The following is a 15017-nucleotide window of genomic DNA, read 5'->3' as shown; positions in this document are numbered from 1 at the left end:
TCCATCCACCCATCCACCCATCCACCCATCCACCCATCCATCCATCCTTCCATCCATCCATCCATCCATCCATCCATCCATCCATCATCTAAACATCTCCATCTCATCTCCATCTCCATCTGCCCTTGAGCATTCACAAGCACACCACTGTGGCCCACCTGCTCCCGTGGAGATAACCCATGCATGTTCTGTGCTTTGTAAATAGTCTCCCTGAACCAGATGGCTCAGTCCCACCTTGGCTGTCAGTGCTGCCATAGACCCCTCTTTCTGCATTGGTGGCTCCGATCCCTGTTGTGTCCCAGGCTGGTTAGTCCATTTTGCATCCTCTGACACAGAGCCGTGAACCCTCCAGCTGCACTGAATCACCACCCTCATCTGAGCCTGAACCTTTATTTGGGATTTAAACTGCAAGTGGGAGCAAGAGACCCCCCTCTAGCCTTTGTGCTGACCTCTCTTATTGTCTTAGTCTGCTCAGGCTGCAGACTGACAAATATACAAATATACCAGAGACTGGGTGGCTTAAAAAAAACTTTGATTTCTCACAGTGCTGGAGGCTGGGAAGTCCAGGATCAAGGCACCCGCAGATTTGGCTTCTGGTGGTACCCAGCTTCCTCATTTATAGATGACCTTCTTCTTTTGTCCTCACCTGGCAGAGAGAGAGTTCTAGTCTCTTCATCCCCTTATAAGGGCACTAATCCCATCATGGGGGCTCCACCCTCATTACCTCCTAATCACCTCCCCAATGCCCCTCTTCCTGATACCATCACATTGGGGATTAGGCTTCAACATATGAATTTGCGGGGGGGCACATACATTCAGTCCATAGCACTTACCTAAGGGATCTTTTCCTCCTTTGCTTAATATCCTGTGATCCTCTTCATTGGCCACAGAATGACTTCCAACTCCTGTAGTGGGATGTAAAATATCCTCCACAACAAATTCCTCCAAGTCACACACAAGCTGCCACTCCTAAGGGACTGTTCACTGCCCCTTACTCATCATTCTCCCACCATCCCCTACATGGTCCTCTTCACCCTCTTTATCCTGCCTTACAAATTGTACACTCATCCTTCAATGAATATTGGTAAATGTGTGTTGCTTATATCCTACACTTAAATTCAACATTTAATAATCAAAAGGTTTTGAGAAAATTTAGAGTAAACCTTAAGATATGTGTTCAGTGATACATTATTATGGGTTTCATGACTTATAGTAATTATGCTAATAAGAATCATTTAGTGAGCCTCCCGCAGTGGCAGGAGGGAGAGTTAGCTTTCCCAGTGGGGCTCGGCCTCACATCTGTCTAACCCCAAGGCCAGCGTGTCACAGATCTATATTAGGTGTAATTCACCACATGTGTGCATGGTGGATTCTACGTAGAAATCTGACAGCATTTTAGTCATGTTTTAACTATATAACATAATCTTCCTCTCTATTTGTGATCACACTAGTACAGACTCTTTGCTGTAAAGAATACAGAGCACCAAATAGATATCAGCTGGTTCAAGATGAATGATTTCATTTGCTAAACAAATAACTATTAGGGTAAAGGCGCTATTTTGATTCTGACAAAACCATTGGTAAACATAGTTAATGAAACTTCTGTTGTCACAAACAGACTTTTCAAAATTAAGGGTAAAAGTATGTGAGGGAACGAGATGCGTCTGCCCTCTGCCCAGTTAGAGCTGGGAAGATGGTGACAAACTAGAGATTGGAACACAGGGAAGATTTGGGGTGACGTAGGAAAGGGTATGTGTTCTGCCGACATTGCAGATTATGGAGAAAGTTAAAGGAAAGACAGTATGCTCAGTGAGGTATGAGTTTGAATCTGAACCATTTTGTACCGTTCTGTGTAATAAGGGACTAAAAGAGGAACTTTTGCTTTAGTTATTTGTGGACAAAGCATGAATGGCTTGTTATGAAAGCTACAATACTGCCGTTAACCGTGGAAACTGGGATCGTGTCTTGGGGAATGGATGGACCTCTTGGAGCCCGTGGCAATTTGCAGAGAATGAGACATAATCCATCTCCCAAGGGCTTTCCATGTCCTACCCAGTCCACCTTTGCTGTTCAAATGGAAACATAGGTCACTTTCCAGCTGTGCTTTTATTCTGATGAGTAACATCTGTTTTCATTTGTCTGACATTACTAATTTAGATACACATGGCTTTGGGAGAATGATGGAAACAGGGCTAAGGGGTAATTGCAGGAAGGGAAGTTTAAACAGAGTGTGAACTTTTATTGTTTTAAACCAATAAGTCCTAATGAGTTAAAAAAAAAGTGAAGTGAACTAAAGCATACATGAGCCTAGTGGAGTCATTTCTTTCTTTTTATTTATTTATTTGTGTTCTATAAAGGATGCACAAGCCAGGCACTTCAAAAAAACAAATGTCAAAGTGTGTTCCCCTTTCTGAGTAATTTGCATGGCTGTAATGGGTCCTGAGGCTGACAGACCAACAAGTAAGTTTCAATGTGAACAGAAACACCGCCGCTCTTAAATACACACAAAGGTCAGATGGCGATTCGCACATCTCCTTTGGCTTTCATGGCTATTTGAGATTTAGATACTAATGAAGTGCTGCACCTTTTGATTCAGGATGTTGAAGAAGGATGCCGTGTAACTCTCCTCTCTCTCATTCTTCCAGCGCTGCGGCTCCTGAAGGAGGGGGCCGACCCGCACATGCCCATGTCTTCAGGAGGGACCCTGCTCCATCTGGTAAGAGCTGTGATGACCGGGTGAGCGTGGGTGACACCAGGTGGAAGGGGAACCAATTAGGGGCTCCAGACTCAGTAGCAAAATGCACGTGTAACTGATGATGATCAGAACGATGATGTGTTTCAAGTTAACAGGCTTGGATAATGATACATTAATATTTGTTAATTACTCACATTATAGTTTGTAAATAATGGAGTTCAAGTCTCTGCCCTAAAGAAGATGCTTTTGAACATGAATAGTATTCAACAAATAAGCAAAACAATGTTGTATCAATTATAGAGCATCAGGCAGCCATCCTTTCTTTTACTTTGACATCCTTTCTTTCACTTTCTTTATTGATCCAATGAGCTATTACTATTCTCTGCTTGTGGCCCAGATCGTATAAATGTGACTAAAACTTTACTACATTCTTTTGGAAACAAGCAGGGAACGATTAAGTGAATAAACAAGTAACCACATAAACAAATAAATACAGTAGTTTTACATGCAAGAACTTTTTGCTGATTCAGTTAAGGGCAAAAATGAAGTAAAAGGGGATGTCAATAATTATTCCATTTAGTGGTCTTCAGGGCTAATTTAAAGCTTAAAACTTGATTTTGAAAAATGCCAAAATTAACATAACATAAAAGCCTAATTGAGAATTGTCTACCAATATTTAAAAAATGCTGTATTTCCTCACATTAGAGCAATCCATGTTAAAGGAGGTCACGCATCGATCTGATGGAAGCTCCCTAATCTGGTATTGGGTCTCAGCCTTGTCTGCCCCCTGGCATCACCTGGGAGCTGTAAGATGTCAGTGTCTGCCTCCCAGCTCCCCCCGCCCCAGCCTGGAGATTCTGACTCAATTTTTCTGGGATGCAGATGGAACATCGGGGTGGGGCACAGCTCCCCCAGGTGATTCTAATTTACAGCCAAGGTTGAGAACCACTGCCAACGAGAGAACCTTGTGTCTGCCCAAGACTGGAGGCATCTGGGGTGCAGGCAGTCATATGCGTGCAGAGGAGTGGAAAAATAACTCCGAATATTGATGGGGAACACCATAGAAGAACGTCAGCCATTTCTCTCCAGCATTGATTGAGATGGAAAGAGAGATTTCTGGATTCCCTTTTCCTTCTCTGGAGTGTTTTGGTTTTGAAACCTCTCTCTTTTCTCCTCCGATCGTTACATAGCTTACCTGACATTTTCAAGGGCTCATTAGTCCTGGATCCTAGGTTTGGTTTTGACAAGCAATCTTAGACTAAGGACATGCTGTGAACAGCTTTCCATAGATAAAGATTCTCCTCTTGGTCACTGTCTTTGGAATCCTTACCAGGAGGTGCAGTACTTTATTAGGTAAGAAGCTGAGAAATAGAAGAATTAAGCTCACACAGTAGCAGATAGTACTGGAGCTTAAACTCTGACCATCTAACTATAAATACTGTAGTCTTTCCCCAGTAAATTCCCCAGTGATACCTGGATTAAGTTTTCAGACAGCAAATTATTCCAGTTGGGCTAGTGGAAGACAGACCTTTGCTTTGAACAAGTCATGTCAGTTCATTGTTGGTATTAACCAGGAATGTAATGTATTCTTACCCTGTGTGTGTGTGTGTGTTTGACGGAAAGAGAGAGAAAGGAAGAGAAGTATGGCCACTTCTTCATATATTGGATTGGCCAAAAAGTTCGTTGGGGCTTTTTCTGTAACATCTTACGGAAAAACCTTTTTGGCCAACCCAGTATATGATGTATCCAACTTTAATGAGCACCTAAACCTCAATCTTCCCAGTCAGCCGAGCAGCGGTTGCTTCCTTCACCTTAAATACAGCCAGAATGCTGCCGTCCCTCTTCACCTGGATAAACCACCCTCCCTCTTCCCGGGACCAGCAGCTTCTTCCCTCACCTCCCCGGCCCCGTCCCTGTGGACCCTACAGTCTGTTTCTCCCACAGCAACCAGATCGTGTCACTCCATCAAAATGCCCCAGGAACTTCCCTTCCCACTCAGGGCAAACGCCAGAGTCCTGCAACGGCCGCGTGGAACGTGCCCACACCTTTGTGCCCTCATCTCCAGGGACCCCCTCCTGCTCTAGCTGGTCCTCTAATATGCCCACCATGCCCCTGCCCATGTGCTTTCACCATTATTTCCACTGGAACATTCCCTTGCCGAAATCTGCATGGCTCACTCCCCCGCTTGCTTCGCCTCTCTGCTCAAAAATCATCTAACAGAACAACCTTCCGGGGCTTGTCCCAAAGGATACGGCAGCCCATTCCCACCACCCCACCATCAGCTCAGCTTTTATCCGGTTGTTTGTCTCATTCCTTGTAACACAGTTGCCACCAAACAGATCATAGGCTCAGGTGATTATGTTCTGTTTCCCAGACTGCCAGCTCCAGGAGGGCTAGGACTTGGCCTCTCATCACTGTTATATCTGCAGCACTTGGGAGAGTGCCTGGCACTTAGTAGGTGCTCAGTAGATTGTCTGGTAGGCACATGAACCCGTTAACTACTTAATTAATTAATATATAATGCTGTGATAGCTATTAGGGGTGCAAAGATGCAAAACACAGTCTAACAGAGTTTAGTTTTCTGAGGGAGAAAGAAAAATAAACCATGGATTACAGCAGACCTGGAAGCAGGATAAGCAGGTGATAGAGAAAGAGGAAAATGATGAAACCACTTGGCCACCTTCAGAGGTAGTTCTGAAGCCTTTTCTCATGTTCCTGATAAGACTGAATTACTCTTGTATCTAAGGTCTCATGACACATGATCCTTGCTTCTGCTGTCGATCTTGTCACAGTGGATTGTAATTAATGGAGGATGTGCCCTTTTTCTCTGCTGCTAGACTGAATTTTCAGAAACTGTGATGTCTTAGATACTTTTATATCCTTAGCATGTGATGCATGGTAGATACTCAACACATCATAAATGAATGAATGAATGAGTGGATGGATAGATGAACTGTCAGAATATAAGGATCTTTTTGGCTAATGAGAAGGTCCAGGTAACCGAGTCTAAAGGCAGTAGAGTCAGAAGAAAGAAGAAATGAGAAGATGAAGGTGATGAGGTAGATGGGAAGTGCTGCATTAGCTCTGGGTCCAACGCAAACACACTGCATTTTTATACTGTTAGACTTTGTGAGACTAAGATAAAGTGGCTTTGAAACCGGAATACATGTAAGTAAACTTCCTGACGGCTACAGGAATGTGGGCTCAGCACTGAGCCTCCTTTTCCCAGGATTACTGGGGAAGGGTAAGCTGGGACAAAGCGAGAGAGTGGCGTGGACATATATACACTACCAAACGTAAAATAGCTAGCTAGTGGGAAGCAGCCGCATAGCACAGGGAGATCAGCTTGGTGCTTTGTGTCCACCTAGAGGGGTGGGATAGGGAGGGTGGGAGGGAGGAAGACACAAGACAGAAGAGATTTGGGAACATATGTATATGTATAACTGATTCACTTTGTTATACAGCAGAAACTAACAGACCATTGTAAAGCAATTATACTCCAATAGAGATGTTTAAAAAAAAATGAAAAATTGCAGGTTGCCAGAGAGACAAAATTACAGGGTTTCAAAATTCCTTAGGTACTGAAAAAGGCAATTTCGCCCTCAAAAATGTAAAGTGTGAGCAGCTCTGTGCTCACCCCACCTCTTGGGCATCCTGCAGTGTGAAGCCTGAGGCTTTATCAGCGCCGAAGCTCTAATTACATAATGTTAGAGCAGCGTCTTTGAGAAAATGCCATCGTATGCGCATGCAGGGCATCAGGAATAAACTGTGGAAGTCGTTGAGATTCCCCAGAGTTTCGCTTGTTTAACTCAGTTATTATTCACTGAGCACCTCACTGTAAGTGGAGGTCTTGGGAAGACTCCTGGTAGAAACGCCACAGTAACATTTAAGTTGGAGATTAATAATTCCCTCTGTATTAAAGGTAGACAATTGACAAACAGGTTTTAATATTTTTTCATCATATACAATCTGTAGTTTTATCATCTTTTAAAATAAACTTTCAACAGTAAGTCTGAATTTGCATGTTTATCTACTCTTCATTCAATAATTTATGAATCAAGTGTATCGCAAGTATCAGGTACCATTAGAGGGGAAATAATGCCAACAAGTAACAATATCTGCACCCTAGGATTTTAGTCTCTGTGAGGGCAATATAGAAAAAACGCAGCTGTAACTCTTTGGAAGGAACAATGCCATGTATGGAGTTGAAAACAGAATCACATGGAACTTTGCTAAAATGCTGTCCAGAGTTTTACATTATGACTTTTCATACATAAGCTATGAAGAAGGAGCTCCTGGTTGTAAGGAAACCCTCCTGCATGGAGTATGCAATGCGAGTTCTTTTGATTCTGTGCTGTGACAGCAGGAGACCATAGTGAAGCTTAAGTGAAATACATTAGAAATAGGAAAATCTTCTTTCTTTTACCTGGTGAATTTTCATTTTAACATAAAGGCAGGCATTTAAGCAGTGGAGTTCCACATCACTGATGAAAACAAGCTGCATTGGATGTGCAAATATGCCCAAGATATTTGGTAAATGTCACAAGCAGATTAGAGAATAGTATATATGTTACACTCAAGACAGGTAGACATGGTGGCAGGGAGGAGAGCAGAGAATCTTTTCAACAGCTGTGAAAATCTTGAAGAATAGACAAGGAATTTTTAACAGTGACAGTTTGGGGAGGAGACAAGATCTCATTTTTTACTCTTTTACATATAGCTTGAATGTTTTAAATAATAAGCATGTATGTTTCACATAATGAAAGAAATTACACTGTCGTGGGCCCGGGGTTCAGTCCCTGGTTGGGGAACTAAGATCCCACGAGCTGTGCGGCATGGCCAAAAAAAAGATGAAAATAAAACAAATGAAACAAATTAATACAAAATACTTCTTAGAACTATGTTTTCTTTAGAAGCTTAAATTCTAAAAGTTTCGATCACTATTCTATTCTTACAAGAATATCTGGGTCTCCGAATCGGGCTGTTCTTCGGGCTTTCTTCAGACTTCTCTGAAGTCTCAGGAGCTGTAAGAAGCAGAGATAATTAGCAGTTTACTACAGCAGCAGCAGTTCAATGGCTTCATATCTTTAAAATCAAGCAGAAAATATTATGCTATGAAAAGAAGCAGAATATTAGGACTCTGGAGACAATGTTTAAAGGAATATCTTACTTCAGAAACCATCTAGGTATTAAAGAACAAAAAGAGTCCCTACGTGGAAGTTATCCGTACTTTGCCCTGCTTGCCAGAGCGTCTGGGCGTTGACCATGTAACTCCTTTGCTTTCCCAGGAAAACAAGGGTAAAGGTTGCAGGGGTACCTTCTAGCAAAAAAAGGAATCCTACCAGAAGACAACATGCCCTCTCCAGGGGCTTTTCTTGGGGAGTTCCTTGGGGGAGGTGGAATGGGGGGGAACATCCATCCAGGACAGTGCAGCAGAAAGAGAGGCAAACGAAGACGCAAGATGGAAGTGAGAGGACGATGTCACTGAGAGAAAGAGAGCTGGGCCGTTCTGATGTCTGGTGAGACTGCAGGATGCTGCAAGGTCCTGGAATGGGAAGTAGAGTTGCCATTGGCTGTGAACAATGACCCCTTTATGTTTTTTCAAGGATGTGATTTAAGATTCAAATTCCCGACTGTGCTTTGAATCTTAAATCACTTTTTTTTTTGCGGTATGCGGGCCTCTCACTGTTGTGGCCTCTCCCGTTGCGGAGCACAGGCTCTGGACGCGCAGGCTCAGCGGCCATGGCTCACGGGCCCAGCCGCTCCGCGGCATGTGGGATCTTCCCGGACCGGGGCACGAACCCGCGTCCCCTGCATCGGCAGGCGGACTCTCAACCACTGCGCCACCAGGGAAGCCCTGTGCTTTGCTTCTTAAAATCCCACATGCCGCGGAGCGGCTGGGCCCGTGAGCCGTGGCCGCTGAGCCTGCGGGTCCGGAGCCTGTGCTCCACAACGGGAGAGGCCACAACAGTGAGAGGCCCGCGTACCGAAAAAAAAATAAAAAAGTCCCACATCTCTTTGGTCCATGAGAATCATGGCATCATAACTGGAAAGTCTGAGTCCAGGATGTAGATCAGTATCCAGCTGGATCCTGAATGAAAATCATACCTTTGTTCTGCAAACCGTGGGTGCATTTTTATTGTGATGGCCCAGGTGCATGACCTAGGGGGTGAAAAAGCAATGGAAGAGCAAGCTGTGGAGATCCTTGGAAGGCCGTCAGAAACTGAAGGGAGTGACTTTTCCATTTTGAGTAAATAGATCACACAGAACTGGTTCATTCAACATCAATTATAAAGAAGAAAAATTCCCAAGTGAAGTTACTGGTGAGATTTTTGTTTTGTTCTGTTTTGTTTTATCTGTGCAACAATGGAATTCTATTTGTCAAGAATCAGAACCCTTTCTTACAGGGTGAAGGCAATTAGACACAGACTTCCTGGGACTGTGCTCCCGTCCAACAAAATTTTCAATCAACCAGCATTGAAACCACTGGTGTGGGTCTTTCTAGGAGAATTGGAGTGTCGCATCCTGAAAGGTTCTCCCTTAGGGAAGTATGAAACTCCCCCACTCAGAGAGGCCTTCCTTAAGCAAACAGTTCCAATCATTTAATTGACTCTCTAGACATGCCAGGTTTCATGAAATCCCACGAATGCCTATTTTCATCCCTCCTCAGTGTTTTTCAGACTGTTTCCTACTCTGGGCTCTCCTCTGAGGCAGCTCCCTGGCTGACTGGACTTGCGCATCTTCCCTCTCTTTTGACTGCCTCCTTTGACTGCCCCCTTGAATGTAAGCTGTTGATTAGGGAGGACATCTAGTTCATAATACCAACCCTCTGGCTTGGCGTATGGTGGGGATGTGGCAGGTCCTCAGTGGATACGTATTTAATCAGTGGGTTATGAATGTCTCAACCCCTGCCCCTTAATCCTCGTGTTCCCATACTTAATTGTCCAGTTCTTACCAGGCAGCTGGGGACCCTCTGCTGTGACTCTGTAGAATGCTCTGTAGACCCTCCATCTCATTGAACTGTACTGTCTGTTTCTCAAGGGTGATTACCATGTCATGGTCCTTTACGGTTACATTGCCAAGCACAGTGCCTGGAATACAGCATTGCCTAATAAAATCTTGGCGATTCACAGCGAAGCAAACCAGTGTTGCAGCTGAAGGAGCAGAGTGTACGTTCACTGAAAAGGATACCAGTGTTATTAGGAGTTTAAAATTTCAGGATGTGCATCAGGGGTACATCTGAACCCCTTTAGCAACGACCTGTTCCATAATTAGAGTCTGGTCCCGTTGGCCGGAAGCTGTGCTGTTTGGAATGCCGGTAGAAATAATAACTGTACTTCAGTGCAGTATTCTGGATAGTTTATCTATGGCAAGGTCATCTGGAGTATAAATACTTACCAGGGAGAAGATACATGCAAAGCGAAAGTGATACGAAGTATATTCAAGATGACACTGTAATGCATACGATCCTTCAGTGTGATATAGTGGCAAAGAAATGGAAGTGACTTGGCAGAGATCCAAGCACTGGCTGAAAAGCACGGCCCATGGGATTGACCCTGAATGCACAGGACCATATGGAAGTTCCAGAGTGATGTCAAAAATTTTGGAAATTGCAACAGATTTGAATTCGTTTTGCTACTGATATAAATCTCTACCTCTCTGCCTCTCTGTATCTCTCTCTCTCCCCTCTCTCTGTCTCTGTCTCTTTCTCTCTGTCTCTGCCTGTCTCTCATTGTAGAAATGTTTCTGAACCGCTAAAAACCCATAAACACAGGACAAGAAAATGGAACTTGGCTAATCCAAGTTGACTGTGTAAATCCTATTGCTTCTCCTCCCCCCAGAGCTGCCAGGCGGTGCAGAAATACATAGTTTTTAATATCAGAACGACACCTGGCACACGGTATCCACTCAATAAATGAATCTGCATCAAATTGGTTGTTGTCCTAGTACCTCTTTGCTGGTCTTCTCTGTCCCAACGGCTTTGTAATCAACACAGAGGAGGGAAAATAGATACTGAAAATAGATAATCATCGAGAAAGCTTACGTTACAGTAGATCTGACTCCAGTTTTAAAAAAAAAAACTGGCAACAGATAACTTACAGTTGTGAACCCTAGGATTTAGTGTGTGAACACAGTGTATATCGAATTTTTGATTTTCTGAGGGTAGATCTCAGGGTCGTTCAGGACATACTGCTCCTTAGCCAACCAGAACTAAAACATATAAAATACCCCTTATGATAATGTGGGGGGAAAAGACAACACATTTGAAGTTTAAAGTTGTCTTTATTTGTGATTTGGTTTCTATGGTTTTCAGAGCCTTTGGGGCTGAATCAATAATTCACGTTGTAGTGGGTTTTTATACGTTGAGAAATACCACCGTTGTTTACAAACTTAAAAATGAGTGAAAGGATGCATTGCCAGAGAAATTGTGAACCACTGAGCTGGTGTTGAAAGTGTAAGTGGTCACTTTCTAACTGTGGTCAATTCCATGAACGTCTCAGAGGAAGGAGCTATCGGCCATGTTGTTTTCTAAGTGTACCCTGAGAGGCAGAATGGAATATTCTGGTCACGGATTGGGACTGCAGAATTTAATATTTCATCGTGGAGCTAATCTTGGTCATGAGGAATGGGCAACTAAAGTACAAGGTAGGTGAAGATTCCTGAGTACTGGAAGGAAGACATTTACAACTCTCGTATAGGGTGGGTGACCCAATGTACCTGATGCCTCATTGTTTGGTGGTGCTCAAAAGTGGAGCAAAGACCGTGGTCATGGTTCCTAAACCTTTGATGAAGGCTTGGACCAGGTTGGGGGAAGAGCATTGTATGTAAGGACAGAGTGAATCTTAGAAAGAAGCACGTGAAGGTGAACATGCAGTGATCTAGAAGAATCCATGATAAGCTGAGAAAATAATCCAGCTTCTTCAGGGTCCTAGGAAGGAATAACTTTACCTGCACAGGGGAAGGCTCCAGGAGAGATGGTGTTTCCAGAGAGATAGATTTCCACTTAGGTTCTCTGGACATTTCCAGATGAGGAACGTTTGCTTGAAATGGACTGTTCCAGAGGTCCAGTGAAAGGAAGAGTGTGTGGACATGAGGCACCTGGGGGGCAGGTTGGTCAAGGGGCTTCAAAATTCAGGACAGGCTTCATGGCGTGTGCCTTGTACTTAGAAGGGCCCAAGCTTGCTTTCATGCTCTGCTGTCGCCATCTTTAAATTCTTAGGAATATTTGAATAAAGGGCCCTCTATTTGCATAAATTATGTAGCTAGTCCTGCTTGGCACTTCAAGAAGGAGATGACAGTGACAGGAGGAGCTGGGGACTTGTCTCCAGGTGGAAATAGCTGATGTTGTCTGAGTTCTGTTGAGGGTGACAGAGCGGGGCCTCAGCCATTCTTATGGTTCCATAAAGTGTCCCCAGAAATCGCTAAACATGGTGAAAAACTGCCTGAATTGGGAGGGAGATTTTCTAGCTTGATGAAAATTCTTTCTAGGGAGAATGAAGTTTACTATATAGCAATAATACTGTAAGAACATTGTACCAGGAATATTCAGCCATCATCATCTTTGCAGACAAGTATGATTAGAAGGTACTTATTGCTGTCAAATTATTATTCACGATCCTCTGAAATGTGAATCTAAAACTTACGTCACTTGAGAGGGCGGGTATCACTTTAAACACGGTATCTAATTAACTATGTTTTGGTAAAAGACTGAAAGCTAAACCTTAGGTATGTTTGAATCATCACTGTGGATTTCTGACGTGCAGGTTGAGGACATCTTGACAGGCACAGAAGGATGAGATCACATCTGGTTTGATTATGGAGGGAGCTTTCAAAACGAAAAAGAAGAATAGGAATTACTTGCATATGAATTTCCTAAAAGAAATTGGGTCCAGGCCCCAGATTCTAAAATGGATGTATTAGCTTTTATTCTCTGGTCCTCACCTTATCAGTCTTTGTACCCAAACCTGCAGTGAGTGTGGATGGGGTCGTGGTTCACATCATCAGGCCCCGATGGTAGGGACTATTTGTTATTGCTACACATGACATGGAACATCAGATACACAGATATCTTAGTTCAAAACTGAAACTAAGCCTTCAAAGTTCATGTGTTTGCCATTGCCCCAAGTGCTTCCATGTGTCCCCAAAGTGGCACCCCTCAAATCTCCTTCCATATGGAATGTGCACCATGATTTTGCATTGTCCTTTTTGTACATTCTTGAGAGTACCAGCGAATGAAGAAAGATACGGAGATTCTTCAATGACTGTGTTATAATTGTGAACCACAATTCATGTATCTTTTTTTAAGTTGAAGTATAGTTGATGTACAATATTATATAAGTTATAGGTATGCAGTATAGTGATTCATAGCTTTTAAAGGTTATACGCCCTTTATAGTTATTATAAAATATTGACAAAGTTCAAATCTTCTGCCTACTTTTTAAAATTGGGCTGTTTTCTAACGACTAATTATAAAGGTAATTAAATAATAACAAAAACATACATATATCTCTGTAGTACCCATTTCCTGTGCTGTCAGTCTCAGGGGTTATCAATCAGTTTGAAGTTTTCCCACAACTCACTGAGGGTCTGTTCATTTATTTTGTCATTTTTCTCTCTGTGTGTCATTTTGTATAATTTATATTACTGCCTTCAGATGACTAATCTTGTCTTCTATAATATCTAGTCTATTTTTCTTTCCACTGTCCATGGATTCAATTTTCCTTTCAGTCTTACATATGCTTCTTTCCTTGTAGGTTAGTTGGGGAACATGAATACATTCTTCCCCAGTTTAGCTCCACCTCCCAAGTTCAAAAATTGGCATTGAAGTTGTCTACCTATGGAAAGGAAATGTGGATTAGGTTTATTCCAAATAAGCCTATCATAGTTTGTTATCATAGTATACTTTCTTTTATTTCTTTTTTTCTTTTTTCAGTGTGCCCGGTATGATAATGTCTTCATTGCAGAGATCCTGATTGACAGAGGGGCCAATGTCAACCACCAGGACGAAGATTTTTGGACACCAATGCACATTGCTTGTGCATGTGATAACCCTGATGTTGTCCTACTGCTTGTATTAGTAAGTAAAGCAATTCAGTTTATTACCATTTGAAGATTTGATGGCATATAAAAGTCTGCATATTTAACCAATAATACTTCACAATATATAATACTTCAGGTGAGAAAAAAATGTGTGTATATGTCATCACTGATTTGCCTGGAATTACAAGATAATTAGAGACTAAGGTTGTGGGTCACCACATAGTTCATAAAACAAATTGTGTAGATGTCACACCAAGCTCTATTCCTCTTGCCTTTTTCTTGGAAATTATATGCCTTGATACCTCGCAAGTCAGTGCTAACTAAAATGGTTTGATAATTGTTGTTTCGTCTTTCAATTCATTCTCCTAATTTTTAGCCAGATTAGGTATATGATAGTAAGGCTATGTGGCTTATATTGAATCTTCTTCTCTTGTTTAAATCTAGCAAAGAAGTGTCTACAACTTTTGTTTACATGAAAGTGAAAACTCTAAGTATAAAAATCACTGGAGTTATTTGTTGTCATTGTCTTGAGTTACAGCTTAGACCCTGACATGGGTCCTCGCACGTACTATAATTATTTTAGAATTGAGATTCTTTCTGATTAGTTTATCTCTAACAAAGATTTTAAGAAATTATGCAGGATATTTTAGAAAGCATACTAGAATATAAGAATAAGAATGAATGATTTGCTTTTTTTCCCTTTATTAATAAAAATTGCGTAATTCCTTAATGATTTTGTATTACGTGCCTGGCTTTTCACATGAGCCCTCAAAATTTCACATACAAGCAAATTGGTGCTCAAAGATATTAAGCAACTTGCCATAGGTCAAAAAACAAACTATATCTCTGAACTTAAGGTCATTGTCCACAGTCTGTCCTTTCTCCCCAGGGTCATGCTGCCTGTCTTAACAAATTACCACATATTTGATAGCTAAACACAAGAGAACTTTATTCTCTTACATTTTGGAGGCCAGGAATCTGAAATCAAGGTGTCGGCAAAGCTGTATGCCCTGTGTCAGCTCTAGGGAAGAATTCTTCCTTGTTTCTTTCTAGCTCCTATGATCCCTTGCAGTCCTTGGTGGTCCTTGGTTACAGATGCATCACTCCAGTCTTTGCCTCCATCATCGCGTGACCCTCTTCCCTGTGTCTCTGTGTCCAAATACCCCTCTCTTTTCTTTATAAATGCACCAGTCGTAGGGTTTAGGGTCCACCTTAACTCAATACCACCTTATCTTACCTTGATCTGCAAAGACCTTATTTCCATAGAAGATCACTCACAGAT

General features: G+C 42.3%; 1 protein-coding gene across 1 annotated transcript in view; it reads left to right on the top strand.

Moving 5' to 3' along the window:
• MYO16 (myosin XVI) overlaps nt 1–15017 on the top strand; it is a 401447-nt gene that overhangs the window by 38057 nt on the left and 348373 nt on the right. Inside the window, exons 2-3 of the mRNA XM_027115848.1 lie at nt 2646–2716; nt 13629–13772. Coding sequence (XP_026971649.1) covers nt 2646–2716; nt 13629–13772 — 215 coding nt within the window. The remainder of the gene's footprint in view (nt 1–2645; nt 2717–13628; nt 13773–15017) is intronic.

The sequence above is a fragment of the Aethalodelphis obliquidens genome, unplaced genomic scaffold, assembly GCF_003676395.1.
Source record: "Aethalodelphis obliquidens isolate GAN/ISIS:26980383/991018 unplaced genomic scaffold, ASM367639v1 scaffold15, whole genome shotgun sequence".
NCBI lineage: Eukaryota > Metazoa > Chordata > Mammalia > Artiodactyla > Delphinidae > Aethalodelphis > Aethalodelphis obliquidens.
The sequence above is the reverse complement of the archived record's forward strand: the minus strand, read 5'-3'. Positions and strand labels throughout refer to the sequence as shown.